At 33.6% G+C, this 15,845-nt stretch overlaps 2 protein-coding genes across 2 annotated transcripts; both read left to right on the forward strand.

Moving 5' to 3' along the window:
- The first annotated feature begins 3,573 nt into the window (after positions 1-3,573).
- LOC112743583 (mitochondrial uncoupling protein 1) lies at positions 3,574-7,554 on the forward strand. Its single transcript, XM_025792856.3, has 9 exons — positions 3,574-4,013; positions 5,049-5,267; positions 5,373-5,451; positions 5,697-5,830; positions 5,928-6,026; positions 6,133-6,237; positions 6,577-6,651; positions 6,735-6,821; positions 7,192-7,554. The coding sequence occupies exons 1-9, from the start codon at positions 3,930-3,932 to the stop codon at positions 7,225-7,227; spliced, it is 918 nt and encodes a 305-aa protein (XP_025648641.1). The 5' UTR covers positions 3,574-3,929; the 3' UTR covers positions 7,228-7,554.
- A 1,126-nt stretch (positions 7,555-8,680) lies between these two features.
- On the forward strand, positions 8,681-10,389 carry LOC112743584 (uncharacterized). The gene is made up of 3 exons (XM_025792857.2): positions 8,681-9,061; positions 9,159-9,347; positions 9,988-10,389. Exons 1-3 carry the CDS (start codon positions 8,831-8,833, stop codon positions 10,069-10,071), a joined length of 504 nt encoding a protein of 167 aa, XP_025648642.1. The 5' UTR covers positions 8,681-8,830; the 3' UTR covers positions 10,072-10,389.
- The last annotated feature ends 5,456 nt before the right edge of the window (positions 10,390-15,845 follow it).

Raw genomic sequence — 15,845 nt, forward strand, 5'->3', positions numbered from 1 at the left:
TTCACAATGTAATTCCGCACAACTAACCAGCAAGTGCACTGGGTCGTCCAAGTAATACTTTACGTGAGTAAGGGTCGATCCCACGGAGATTGTTGGCTTGAAGCAATCTATGGTTATCTTGTAACTCTTAGTCAGGAAAACAATAAAATAATTCACTTATCAAATTTGATTGCAAGGAATAAAAGGGCAGAACACAAATTATACTTGTATGCAATGATGGAGAATATGTTGGAGTTTTGGAGATGCTTTGTCTTCTGAAATTCTGCTTTCCTCTGTTTTCTGATTCACGCACGCACGTCCTCCTATGGCAAGCTGTGTGTAGGTGAATCACCGTTGTCAATGGCTACCATCCATCCTTCCAGTGAAAAGGGTCCAAATGCGCTGTCACCGCACGGCTAATCATCTGCAGGTTCTCAATCGTACCGGAATAGGATTTACTATCCTTTTACATCTGTCACTACGCCCAGCACTCGCAAGTTTGAAGCTCGTCACAGTCATTCAATCCCTGAATCCTACTCAGAATACCACAGACAAGGTTTAGACTTTCCGGATTCTCTTGAATGCTGCCATCAATCTAGCTTATACCACGAAGATTCTGATTAAGAGATCTAAGAGATATTCATTCATTCTACGATGGAACGTAAGTGGTTGTCAGGCACACGTTCGTGGAGGAATGATGATGATTGTCACGTTCATCACATTCATATTGAAGTGCGAATGGATATCTTAGATAGGAACACGCATGTTTGAATGGAAAACAGAAATACTTGCATTAATTCATCGAGACACAGCAGAGCTCCTCACCCCCAACAATGGAGTTTAGAGACTCATGCCGTCAAAAGATACAAAGTTCAGATCTGAAATGTTATGAGGTGCGAAATAAACCTCTAAAAGTTGTTTAAATACTAAACTAGTAACCTAGGTTTACAGAAAATGAACAAACTATGATAGATGGTGTAAAAATCCACTTCTGGGGCCCACTTAGTGTGTACTGGGGCTGAGACTTAAGCTAATCACGTGCATAGGGCTGTTTTGGGCGTTCAACGCCAGCTTTGGATCCTTTTCTGGCGTTGAACTCCACTTTGTAACTTGTTTTTGGCGCTGGACGCCAGACTGCAGCATGGAACTGGTGTTGAACGCCAGTTTACATCGTCTATCCTTGAGCAAAGTATGGACTATTATATATTTCTGGAAAGCCCTGGATGTCTACTTTCCAACGAAATTAGAAGCGCGCCATTTGGAGTTTTGTAGCTCCAGAAAATCCACTTTGAGTGCAGGGAGGTCAGAATCCAACAGCATCAGCAGTCATTTTTCAGCCTGAATCAGATTTTTGCTCAGCTCCCTCAATTTCAGCCAGAAAATACCTGAAATTACAGAAAAACACACAAACTCATAGTAAAGTCCAGAAATATGAATTTTGCCTAGAAACTAGTGAAAATAAACTAAAAACTAACTAAAACATACTAAAAACTATATGAAATTAACCCCAAAAAGCGTATAAAATATCCGCTCATCAACAGCCATGTGCCTGATGCAATAAGCATGAAATGCTCTAGGAGGCTGCCAGCCACTATCGTCGGCTCTTAGTGCAACCTTGATTGCCTAGGATCTGTCAAAAATAATCAACAGGACGTCTTGTGGGGGTCACATGTCGTCTCAAATTAGTAAGGAAGAAAGACCAAGACTCGGTCCTCTCAGACTCAACAATTGCAAAAGCAACAGTAAGAATGCTATTGTTACCATCTTGTGCCACTACAATAAGCAAAACACAACCATATTTGCCAAATAGGTTCGTGCCATTGACAGAGACGAATGGCTTGCAATGCTTGAGTGCCTCCACATAGGCAAGGAAGGCCCAAAATACCTTATCAAATATGCTACCGTCGCACACCATAAGGTGTCCATCCTAGTACGGTACGGCCTTGAACTCACATATTGTTTCGGGGCAACAACTCTGCAATGCTTGTAACAACCTAGGCACCTTATTATATGACTCCTCCCAATTGCCATATATCTGCGCAATTGCCTTTTGCTTTACCATCTAGACCTTTCTATACGAGAGTTTGAAGTGATAGCTTTGCCTAACTGCACTTTGTAGGACAGGAATGTTGACAGATGAGTTGGACTATATCAATGGCAGGATGACACGACAGATGAGGCTGCTGTCCAACTGTCGATGGTCCTGAAATATGGTTAGTGCTAAATACATGTGCACTCCTCCAATCCTACGCACCTCCCTAACGAAATAACACATACATGGTTAACATTTACACAAAATATAACAGTGATAAATGATATTAATTACACCACAGTTAAACAAGGCCTCACCAATATCTGAGATTCTGATGGAGGGCAACATTGAGATTCCACAGGCATCCAGCTGCATATTACCTGCAATGAATATGGTACTTTAATCGGTCCGACTCCACTACTCGATACTTAGCACTTCTGCGAATGCTATAATTTTTCACACCCTACATCACTGCATCTCTACTCTTGAATATGTGGCCAACCTGAAACTCCACACCACTGTCTAAGTTGTAATCGTCTTCACCTGTGTTGAAAAATGGAATTTTCTCATGCATCACGTCCAGATCCAATGTCTGATAGTGACTTGGTACAGTTGAAAGGCCGGAATTGGGAGCAGGGTAGGAATAAGATATCGAACTGATGCCTCCACCTGTGTCTTGGGTACAAACTCCTCCTTATCATCATCTTCAGAAGAACCACTATCATTGCTATCTGCAACATACTCCTTATCGGATTCCTCATCATCCACGTTCATGTCTTCCACAGGACATGCAACGTGTATTGGTGGTGGTGCGAGAGATGGGTTGTCTTGCACAAAATCCGAGTGGCCAGATCCACTGCCACCAACATCACCGACCTCTACAGCAAGCTCCATAACTTGTTCCACCATGATCTCCCATGAATGTCAAACATGAGCCGCACATGCTCGTTGCCATGGAGACAAAACGGACGAAATCGGAGAACTCCATTTCCTATCGGTGCTAGCAACCTATACTCCACCCTTCCTATCTCTTTTCTCCCGCTACCACCAACGCTACTCAATATCAGAGTCTTCAACTCAAATAAAGAACTAATTTGCCGGATGCGCAACAGAATGGTATTATCACACTCAAATATGGCCTTGGTGTCACTATTTCTCATATAACAATTGGGATACACACTTACAACCATATATCCACCACTATTAGATATTTTGGCTTATTTTTTGGAAGAAAAACAGAAGAGAAGAAGTGAGATGTTTGTGAAGAATACAAATGATTGTACATCTTTTTATAGCGGCTGAAAATTAAATTTGTCGTAATGTATCTCGTTTATCTCGTTTACACGGTAAACGTCATTATTCTTCATGTATCTCGTTTACACTGCAAACGAAATAAATATGTTTAATGTTTCGTGTCTTTTCTGATTTACATTGTAAACGAGATAAAAGATACTATACATATTCTTAAAAATGTTACAAATTTTATATTTTAGTAAATAAAATATTTATTTTATTTATTTTAAAAAAAATCCCAAATAATTGCCTTAGATAAATAATCTCACGGAATCCATTCCTATTCCTTAATTCTTACAAACAGGAAACCTACCACATCAAATCTGAGAATCTATTTGTGCAATGATATCCCGAGAGAGAAACCACATTGAGTTTTGGGTTTCCGAAAATCAGAGACAGTAATATCTTAGCAATTTTAAAAAGGGAGCCAAATCAGTAATCACCTTCGGCTCATTTGCCAAGGCTGCATCACTATCGCACTCGCATTTTGCATCAAAACCCATCCTCTTCCTTCTCTTTCCTCTTATAGATTCTCTTCTTCGCTTTATATATAAGTCTCAATTCAGTGAATTCACCCCCCTTTTTCTTAGCATTTTTCTTTGTTTCTTATCCTCTCCTTGAAACCATGGTGGCTGGTGGCAACTCCAAATCCGATATCTCCTTTGCTGGCACTTTCGCCAGCAGTGCTTTCTCAGCGTGTTTCGCTGAGGTATCGCTCTTTTCTTCAAATTCATCATCTGGGTTCCCTTTATCTTGTGATTCTCTTTGCTGGATTGTCTTTTATTTTGTTGATCATGCGAAAGACCCTGGCCTTGGATTTAGACCCATTATCTGTTATGCGTTGCTTTTGAGTAGTAATGGATCTTGCATGCATTGTTCAATTCCCTGAAATTTTTTGTTAAATTGTTTTTCTTCTTTGAAAATAAAATCGTAAAGGTGCTTGTGCTTTTGTTTCTTGATAAATATTACCCATTTTATAGAAGAAAATAGGATGAGATTATTTATATATTTTCTCGGTCTAAACTCTGCCCATCATTGATCATTTGACTTTGAGACCCTTATGCTTGGTCTCAGTTGAATTTTCTGAAAAGGAAAAAAAATTTAAGATATTCCAAATTTGTTGGATCAATTAATGCACAGCCATTAACAAGTTGATCACCACTAATCCATCGAAGCATCCTTGTCTGGCCGTCTGGTTCATAGAACATAGCTGTCTAATGGCAATTCGAAAAAGTTTACCCTTAACTAAAGTTAATTCTTTGGGGCATATGTAACTTGAAGCTCTTGTCCACTTTGACCAACTCACGTGAATCCTATGGGTTACATCATGGTCAAGAGTTATTTTATGGTTGATGAATTATGCATTATTGTAACCATATGGGTCATTGGCAGGACTAATTGAATGACTTGAAAATGATAGTTTTCTGGTTGGGTAGGAGAACTCTGGATATGTATGTGTCATATATATGATTTGTGGAGTTACCCGTATATGTCCTTATACTTTGGGGGCATTGAAGATTTATTTAACAAATTAAATATCTTGCACCTAATATGGAGATTTATTTAGAATTTGGTTTGGATTTTGTTCCTGAGTTGCTGTATTTGGAGATTGATTCAACTTGTTATGTATTGATTGGATTGGTTTCTTCTTCTCATGATACTGTTTTGTACAATCTTTCACTTGTCAATTGGCATACCACTATTTGGAAATCAATTTATCATCAAATTGTTTTATTCCAAATAGGTGTGCACTATTCCCTTGGACACTGCCAAAGTTAGGCTTCAGCTTCAGAAACAAGCTGTAGCGGGTGATGCAGTGACCTTACCTAAATACAAGGGTATGATGGGAACAGTTGCAACCATTGCCAGGGAAGAAGGTCTTTCGGCACTTTGGAAGGGGATTGTGCCAGGGCTTCATCGTCAGTGTTTGTATGGAGGTTTAAGAATTGGGTTATATGAGCCTGTGAGTTTTAAACAACCTTGTATAAAAAGACACAACTTTTTGTTCATTTCAGTTCATCTCTATTGTTTGCTTATGTAAACTGATTTTCCAAATAACTTTTAACAGGTTAAGAATTTCTATGTTGGGCGTGATCATGTTGGAGATGTTCCTTTGTTGCAGAAAATCCTTGCTGCATTTACAACTGGTAAAGCCCAGTGATGAACATTGTATGAAACTAGGGATGTTTTTTGTTCTAAAAGTTACTAAAGCCAGTGTACGATAATTGTTGTTTTGACTCTTTTAGTACATTAATAAATCAATGTAACTGGAGAGAGTATTAAAGTATTTTTGTTTTCTAATCTGTGGATTCTTGTCTTTTTACTATGAAGAATAAATGTTATTCTGTTTGGATACGTAATGCAAATATTTTTTACTTTGTGTTATCAACAGGTGCTGTGGCAATTGCAGTTGCAAATCCAACTGATCTTGTGAAAGTTAGACTACAAGCAGAAGGAAAATTGCCTGCTGGTGTGCCGAGGCGCTACACTGGCTCACTGAATGCTTATTCTACAATTGTGAGACAGGTATGCTCATTAAGTATATGATTTTTGAAAGATAAAGATATGGTCCAACTTTTAGTTCATAACCAGTTTTGTTTGAACTTTCATCCAACACACTCAGGAAGGAGTTGGAGCTCTTTGGACTGGGATTGGCCCCAATATAGCAAGAAATGCTATCATCAACGCTGCTGAACTAGCCAGCTATGATCAAGTGAAACAGGTAATATTAAAGATTCTATGCACTTGCATTTCGGAGTAACCTTATATGCTTCTTCTATATTTTCTATTGACTAATTACTTTTTTTTTTTAATTAAATTTACTGCAGACTATTTTGAAAATTCCGGGATTCACCGATAATGTTGTGACTCATCTTCTTGCTGGTCTAGGGGCTGGATTTTTCGCAGTCTGTATTGGCTCCCCTGTCGACGTGGTAATGTGTTGGCATTTAATTTTGGATAATTTTACTGTCTTGCCATTTCTATATTGTACTAAGAATTGTTTCTAAACTTTGATATAAGTTAAAAATAAAATAAAAATTCAGGGGAAATTAGAAAATAGTAGATTTTAGTAAATTCATCTAACACTTCTTAGAAATTTCTTGTTGACTTGATCTTTTTAAGCTCCACTAGAGTCAGCAGTGGGCGTGTGCATGGGAAATACTTTGTTGTTTCGTTCTAAAATTTGGTTGCCTAGAGATAGTGAGTTTCTTAATTGTGCAATCTTACCATCGCTAATTCAGTTGTTCTATCTTCTTCTATTGTATATGCAGGTTAAGTCAAGAATGATGGGAGATTCTAGTTACAAAAGCACCCTTGATTGCTTCATCAAAACGTTAAAGAATGATGTATGGTTTCTTTGCTCAAACCAGTTTTCTGTTTATAAGCTTTTGCTTTATGTGCATATGGTTATGGAATGTAATGTTTGCAGGGACCAGCAGCCTTTTACAAAGGGTTCATACCAAATTTTGGACGGCTAGGATCTTGGAATGTGATAATGTTTCTAACTCTAGAACAGGTATAACTTGAATACTTTTGTCATAGGCTTTTAACCTTTCTCCATCCCACATTTTAACCGTTCTTTGGCAAAATTGATTTCATACAGTCGCTTTAAGTTCCTCAGACGTTTTACTTTCATTATGTGTTATGGTTTATTTAGAAACAAAATTTAATTTGGTGAGAAAGTTTTATTATTAAGAATTCTAAATGCAATGATGAATGATTGCATATAGTATGTTTCCGTATCCAAAATTGAAATTATGAAGATACAGAAACACAATGACATTAGTGAATGTTGATTAACTGTTCATACAAACAGTTTCACAAACTCCATGCATCATTAATTTCTTTGTTCTGTTATTTCAACTGTTTCTTTCTTTCTTTGACAGACTAAAAAATTCGTCAAAAGTTTAGAATCAGCCTAAGCTCCAGCAGTTGAGTAGAGTAGAAAATGCAGTGGAAACACTCAAGAAAATAAAACTCCAATTCTCTCAATTTTGCTAGCTTGGAGTATAGCAAAATATTTTTTGGAGGGAAAAAAAATTGAGAATAAACATATTCATGTATACTAGTACTAGTTTTAAAGGTTCTAATTTTTTCACGATATTATTTCCTTTTGTCGATTGTAATTCTCTTGGAAAGTTCATTTTTATTTGGGCATGGCCCTCTTTCGAATTTTAGAGAGTCAAAGCCTATAATGGGTTTCCTTCATGAAGTGAAACACGAAGCATCAAGCTTGATATTTGCAATCACCATAGTTTCTTTTCTCCTTCAATCAATTATTACCCTAAATTCGTCTTGACAATTTTTTCTTAGGTATTCTATTTAAATATTTTTTGAAAGTTGATGTAATTGACAAAAGCAATTATGAAATATATGAATAACAAATACATTTATGAAAGATTTAAAAATATGACAAAAATAATAAAAATATCATTATTTTAATAAGAGATAAATGATGCTTGTATTTGACATGAGTTATGTATTTACGAATTTTTATAGGTGTTTATTTCGGTACGATAATAAATTTATACGTACCGATATGATAAAAATATGAACAAATAACAAAATAGCATGTAGATATCTATGTCAGTATTTATTTTTTAGAAAAATATATATCATATCAATATTTTTTTAAACCACCCTTATAATTTAGTAAAAACAGAAAATATTTTTTTATTTAATTAAAAAAATCTGAATATCTCTTTTTAATGTTGGACAAAATCTATTCTTTTAAATTAATCAAATTTTAAAATTCAACTAACTTTAATTTTATAATTTTAAATTTAAAAATAAAACAAAAACATATTTAATTATTCATCCACACTAAAAAAAAAAAAATTGTTTCAATCTTATTAGTGCTCTCCATAAAGCCTCATTTCTAGTAGTCATTCATACCAAAAAAGAAAAAACACAAACACATCTGAAAAACTTGAAAAAAAAAATTAAAGAAGTGCGATTTTATCACCTCACCTTCACATTGTCACACTTTGATTGGATAAACGATAAAAAATAGAAGAAAAGAAAATAAAAAAAAATAAAAGAAAAGTGAATTTTTTATGTATTGTTTGTGTTGAGTTTAGAAAAATAAATAATAAATTGATGATGATAAATATGTTGTATTTGGGTTAATAACCCAAGTGGATTTGATGATGTTGTTTCAATTTTTTCTAACGATATATTTTATGACAAAATAAATTAAACGTATATAAAAATATATAAATTAATTGACTAAATATTTTGTTCAGTTTATCAAACAGAACATATTTTTACTGAATGATTTTATCTTTTGCATCTTTTGAAATTCATTTGTCAAAATAGTAATATTTCAAAGTTCAAAATGGCTATTTATTCAAATACCCATAATATGATAAACTCAATCCAAGTAAAAACAGGCAAGTTTGTAAGGTGCAAAGTGTAATTTAAATGAGAGAACCAAGGGTGATTTTGTCTTTTTACTTGGAGATGTAAAGAAACGAGCAAGAAGAAGAAATTGGGTGTACGTTGTTGTGATTGAGTAGATGAAGAATGAACGTGATTAGGCAGAGATTGATGCACACGCTTCGGCGCGATGGCCCAACAGAAACACTGAAGAGGAAGGCATTGGAATTGGAGAAGAAGAGGAAGACGAGGAAGCCCAAGTGCAAGGAACAGTTCATCGTCGAAGTCCCCGAAAACTTGTCGTACCTCGACACCGCCACCATGCCCATGGTTGTCGCCGCCGTCGGCATCGTAGTCCTTGCCAAGCTCCTCATGATGGTAACCATATATATGATCCCATTGCACTAATCATGGCCGAATTTGGTTTTGCAGATTACCTGTTTGATAAAATTACTGAGTGAATTTGGCTTGGTAGTATGATGAATCAAGGGCCCAGGAGTTGCTGGAGAGGAAGATAAAGCATGCTCCAGCTGGTCAGGGAAGTGTGAGAATGCTGAGCCGCGAGGAGTGGGACAAGGTTCGAGAACTCCGGCCTAGGACCCCGTTTGAGTCCAAGCTTGCCCGCCCTAATGCCAGAATCAGAACCGGAGAACCCTTGCGTCTTGTATGCAACTTACATTTTTATATAAACTTTTTACTTCTGATTCTGTTATCTTTCAAGTGCATATGAGTTTAATTTGATGCAAGGATAGTGCATTCTGCAAAGAAGTAATGGCCTTGAGAAACTTGTGTATGCTTTTTTAGAATTGATTTTTAAAGTGATTGAGGTAAAATAAAAAATAAATAAAAAAAATCCCCAAATCAATTCTAGAGGCAATGCATGCAAAAATTGATTTTGAGACTCTTGCAAATCAAATAGCATCAAAATTGACAAAATAAATTCTAAGCCTCCCAATGGATCTCCTATGCATGTTTACTGGTGTGCCATTATATCTTACGTATTCAACCTGTAAAGTATATGCTTGCAATGATACAAGGGAACCTATTCTAAGAACAAGTAAGTGCAATGAGAGATTGCTATGTCATATATAGTTCCCATGATAAAGCAAGGCTGCCCATTTGGGATTTAGCACTTATTGCCCTAGCTTAGGTATAGATTATGTGTTAAACGAATTTTGCCTGTTTTCATCGGAAGCATTTAGTCACTGTTTTGAATTTTAACTCAATGTTATGACTCTGCATTGGATTGTTTGTTTCTTTGATCAGCGGTTTATGGCTGATTTTTTCTCACATGGTGTGCACAGGAGGACTTGAAGGATTGGACCATTGATGTTTTCATGGATGGTGTTACCAGAGCTGAAGATTGTGGGAAACGCGGTTCTTTATAATTTCTCCTGGGTTATAAGCTTGTCTTCTCTAATTGCCCTTTCTTTTTGTTCAATCTCCGTTAGTGTTGCACCGAGTTGATGCTCGAAATTTTATACTGTATTTCATCCCCCTATGCCAAACACATTTTTGATATAAGGAATGGTTTATGTTTCGTTGCGATGGCATAAAATTGTCCCAACTCATAATAACTACTTTGGTTACCTTCCTTTTTACCCAAGGAAATTGCATAGAATTGTTTGATAAACATGAATTGTCGATTGGAATTTGTCTCTATGTAATTATTTATGTTTTCATATAAATAAGATATAATTGTTCCACTTCTTTGTATGTACTCAACTACTCATACTATGTTGTGGCTAGGTTACTGGAATATAAGATTGGCCTGAAGTTGTTATAACTGTAAACGTAACTGAGAAAGAATTTTCCACTTGATGATTAATAGAGAAAATGTGTTGTTGTTGTATTGTTTACAGAGAGAACATGCTTATATATATATATATATAAGCTGATAGAGAGGATACTTTCTTACTCAAATAATTAACAACTAACATAACGGCACTAATTGAATCTTGTCTCAAAAACGCTCAAAAGTTACTTATATAAGAGGTTTCATAAGCACATTTGCAATTTGAGAAGAGGATGGAATGTGTATGATGTATAGTTGCTTATGATTCACCCTGACCCACAAAATGAAAATCAATTTCGAAATGTTTGGATCTGCTATGAAATATAGTACTGGATTTTCAGACAGTAGAACAACACTCAGATTATCATAAAATATGGTAGGGACAACCGAAGATTTGAGGTGCAATTAACAAAGCAACTTCTGGATCCACATGATTTTTGAGTTGGTATTTGCTAAGCAACCATGTTTTGCTTTATGGAGAATTTGCTTATTGCATGCGGCTTCTTGTTGGACCATGACATTAGATTTGAGGAAAAAAAACCGTCAATTGTGGATTTCCTATTTTCCCAATTATTAGAAAAGGCAAGGATTCTACCGTCAATTGTAGAAGAGAAAAGTAAACGCATACACTCCCATCTAGTGGTTATTTTCTAGGCTTTGCAATGAGTACATTTGGGTTCAAAACTTGGTTGATGCCAAATAGTGAATAAAACATTTAATATTGTGTGTATGAGTGTGATGTGAGTAAATTTGTACTTTGTAATACCAAGGATTAAAAATAGTCTAATTCATGTCATTAGAGAAAAGTTAATTTATCAATTTTGTAAGAATATTAAAGATTCATTTATTATTTTACTTTATCAAAAGACTAATTTATTTAATATTCTAAAAGAATTTTGTTTATTTTTAATATTGTGAGAAAGGTAAAATTTAAAAAAAAAAAAAACTACTAAATATCACATTGTATTGTGAAGCAGGGGGAAATTTTCGTAAATTCATAGGTCACTTGTCAATATTTCGAAAAAAAATCTTATAATAATAAACTTAATTTATATTAGAATAAATAAGTATTTTATTTTTAATAATGAGTTAAATTCTAATTTTATTCTAATAAAATATCTAATTTTTTGTAAATATTTTATTTTATTTATAATGAAAAAAAAGACGATTTTTTAAAAAAAAAATTATTTTGAACAAAAGTCTAAAATAAAATAAATAAGACAGTTTAAGATAAAATATGTTAACGTTAAAGTAAAATTTGAACTTAGTCAAAACATTAGTGGTTAAAAAAATACTTTTATCTTTTCTTTTTAGATAATTAAACATTAAATGCTTATAAATATAAAAATGTTAAAAAAATGATACATAATAAATATTCAATAATTAAACTTAAGTTAATATATCAACAAAGTATCAGACGGTCAATGATTTTGGCATTTTGCTATGCCTTTCATTCATTAATCATATAATAATTGACCAATAATTCAGATGAACCGTCCCCAGTTATCCTTAAATTGATTAGCATGAATGTAATGCAGCTTTTGTTTTGTTGGACATGTTTATTACTTGATGAATGCGGTGGTATGTGTCTGTCATTTGGTTTATTAGATATAAATTTTTGATGAATATAATAATATATAAAAATATATACAAAAATATATAAAATTCATATTTTTTATATTTCTTTTTTAGTAACACAATTTATAATACACAAATTTTTTTAATTTTATCCTTTTTTTTTCTTTAATTCCCACTTTATTCATTATTCTCTCTTTTTCAATAGTGTTTTTTTTGTAATTTATTATTTTATTTAGTGTATAATTATCAAACATAATAAAAAATTTGTGTCTCATTATATTTATATTTTTAATGTTTTTATTCTTGTATCTCACGAAGTATAAGGGAAACATGTGCCATCCTCCCTCTATCACCCATCATTAGATGGAAACAAACTCCACAAACGAAGATGAAAGACATATATATATATATATATATATTGTCTACGGTATCTTCTAATTTGACAGATTAAGAATTAATTCGTCGAGCATTAGAGCTCCATTTAAGGATTTGTCATTGGCCAATGAATTACTATATGTACAAGGTAAAATTCAAACCCCCAATACTTATTTAAGTGGACGAGTGAACTAACTACTCGACCAACCCAAATTAGTTTAAAAGACACATATATACTCATCATATATTTGTACATCCTCTCGTTATTGCATTCATATAAAGGGCCCGTTGAGTGAACTTTAATATATATATATATATATATATATATATATATATATATATATATATATATATATATTGAGTTATTTTTTTAAAAAAAATTTATAAAAAAATAAAAATAATTTTATATTTATATATTTTATATAAAATTTTTTTATTTATCAATTATATTTAGGTATAACAATATGAAAATAATTAATTATTTATTTATTATATAAAAAATATTTTTTTAAATATCTTTTAAAAAAGGTAAATTATATCAAAAAATATGCTTTATTGATTTTTTTAATACTTTTATTTTTACTACTAAAAATTTACTAAATACGCTAAAAAATAAAAAAAAAATTTGTTCATTAAAAAATTTTTTTTTATTAACTTAATGACAACCATGCAAGCATTAAGTTTATAAAAGATGTTGTAAATGTATACACTAATATGAATACATTGCTAACTCACTGTAAATTAAATCCATATTTATTTTACTAATAAGTAATGTTTAAAAATAAATATTTTTTACATACAAATCATTATATCATACAAGTCTATATAAGTTATTATTCCTCACGCACCATTAATATGACCAATTTTTCAATCAACGCATGAATATATAATTACCTTTTTCGAAAGGATTTCATTTCCTTTTTCGAATTTCGTTAGCGTTTTCTGCGTTCTCTACGTTTTTCTTCATTTGTTTTCGTGCGTTCTCCCTACATTCTCTTTTTTCATTTTCGTGCGTTCTCTCTGCGTTCTCTTTCTTCGTTTTTTTCAATTTTTTTCGTTCTCTACGTTCGTTTTTGAAATCAAGCTCTGAAATCAGTTTTGAAGATAATGAATGATTCAAGTTTAGATTGTCAATTGAACCAGAGTGAAGTGGATTATTGTTTTGAATCCAATGAAGTGGCTGAGGTGTGGTTCAATTCTAGTTAATATTTTCGTTAGTAGTTTATGATTATGTAGGTGAATAATGTTAATTGCTTGTGAAAATTGTTGTTCATTGTTGATGGTTTGAATTGAATATAATGTAGGAGTTCTGATAAATCTGTTGCATTGTATATCAGACTTTTTGGTGTATATCAGAAATATTTTGGTGTATTGTGGGGGACTTTTCGGTGTATTTACAAGTTTAGACTTTTTCAATTGAATGAGGGTGAATTGTATTATTGTTTTGAATCGATTCAATTAGTGACGTGTGGTTTGAATCTAGATAATGTAGTTTGTTTGTAGTTTATGATTCTATAATTGAATCATTTTAGTTTCTGTTTGATGATGAGTTCTGAATCTGATTTTATTACTTTTGATGATGAGCTTCAGTGTAGGCTAGCTTTTAGCATGGTGTATTGTGGACTATTTTTGGTGTATTTTACAATTTTCCTAAGATATTGATGAGCAGCTTGCTCCAGAGGTTGGCATGACTTTTAACACGCTTGAAGATGCTGCAAAATTCTACAAAGATTATTCGAAAGTTGCAGGTTTTTCTATAAGAGTTCGGAGCACAATAAAAAGGAAAATGAAATTAAGAACCAATTGATTACATATAGCAGAGAGGGAAATGGATATCGAAAATATCTCCAACTGAGAAGACAAATCCCTCAGCTGGCCGGATTAAATTGTCTTGCAAGAATTTATATACACATATTGAAGGACATTAGTATTTGGATCATTTCGAAGGTTGTGTTGCATCATTCACATCCCTGCTGTGCAAATCAAGCAGAGATGCTTAAACAGCACAGGAAACTAAGCATGTCCGTTCGACGTACAATAGAGAATAACGAGAAAGTCGGAATCAGACCAAGCAAAACATACTAATCATTTGTTGCAGCAGCCAGGAGTCATCTGAGTTAAGTTTTATTGAAAAAGATGTGAGAAATTACATCATGAGAGAAGTGCAGAATGTTTCGGAACTAGAGGATGTAAAAGAATTTGGAAAATACTTATTAAGAATGAAAGAGAAGAATCAAAATTTCTTTTTTGAGCTTGAACTTGAGATTGATCAGTCAATTAAAATTACTTTTTGGATGGATGCAAGAAGCAGGGCTGCCTGTGAGTATTTTGAAATGTTATTTCATTCGATACCACTTACAATACAAACAGGTAATATGTTGTTCTGGTTTATGTGTATTTGGTCCCATTTTCAGTGTAGAGAGATATTATTTCAGTGGATTTAATGATTTTATTTATGTTTCGTTGTATTCAACTATAATCTGGTTTTTGGTTCTTTTGTTGGGGTGAATCATCACGGTCAATCAACACTTCTAGGATGTGCTTTGATGAAAAACGAGGATGTTCAATAATTTCAAATGGTTATTTTAATGTCAGCTTCGTTGCATGGGAGGAAATGCTCCGAAAGGCATTCTTACCGATCAATGTGCATCAACGCAAAGGGCTATTGAGGCTTGTATGCCCACAACAATTCAACGGTGGTGTATTTGGCACATTATGAAGAAGATTCCAAGTAAATTAAATGGCTATAAGAGACACGAAGAAATCAAACATGAAATGAGTCATGTTGTTTGGAACTTTCTTACAAAAGAATCATTTGATAGGAATTGGAATGATTTTCTGATGAAGTATAGTCTTGGGAATAACAAGTGGCTTTCAGGTAATGTTGTCTTTTATTAAGATTAAGTGATGTTGTTAATTTCAGTATGTGTTTTTACCCGTGCAGCAGAGGTGTACATTGCATGTTTTTCGATGTATGTTAGCTCTGATTTAGGTGTTTTTGCAGGGCTTTTTGATGATCGTCATTTATGAATTCTAGTTTATTTCGATCACCACTTCTAGGCCGGGATGAGAAGCACACAAAGGAGTGACAGCATGCAACACCGAACAGCTCACTTATCCAATTTGTCAAACAGTACGATAATTGCCTAGGAAGTAAGGAGCAGAGAGAGAGAGAATCAGATGCTGCACATTTTCATACCGTCATACTGTGTGCAACAAAATTCTCAATAGAAGCTCAGTTTGAATAGGTGTATACTCATGAGAAGTTCAGGAAAGTCCAAGCACAATTCAGAGGGAAGGTGAATTGCATCAGAAGATCAACGCACTATGCTCTAGGCTATATGGTATATAAAGTTGTAGAACTAGTTTCTAACTTGACATTCAACAAGTTTGCGGTTACATACGACAGGGTAT

This window comes from Arachis hypogaea, chromosome 14 (assembly GCF_003086295.3).
Source record: "Arachis hypogaea cultivar Tifrunner chromosome 14, arahy.Tifrunner.gnm2.J5K5, whole genome shotgun sequence".
Taxonomy (NCBI): Eukaryota; Viridiplantae; Streptophyta; class Magnoliopsida; order Fabales; family Fabaceae; genus Arachis; species Arachis hypogaea.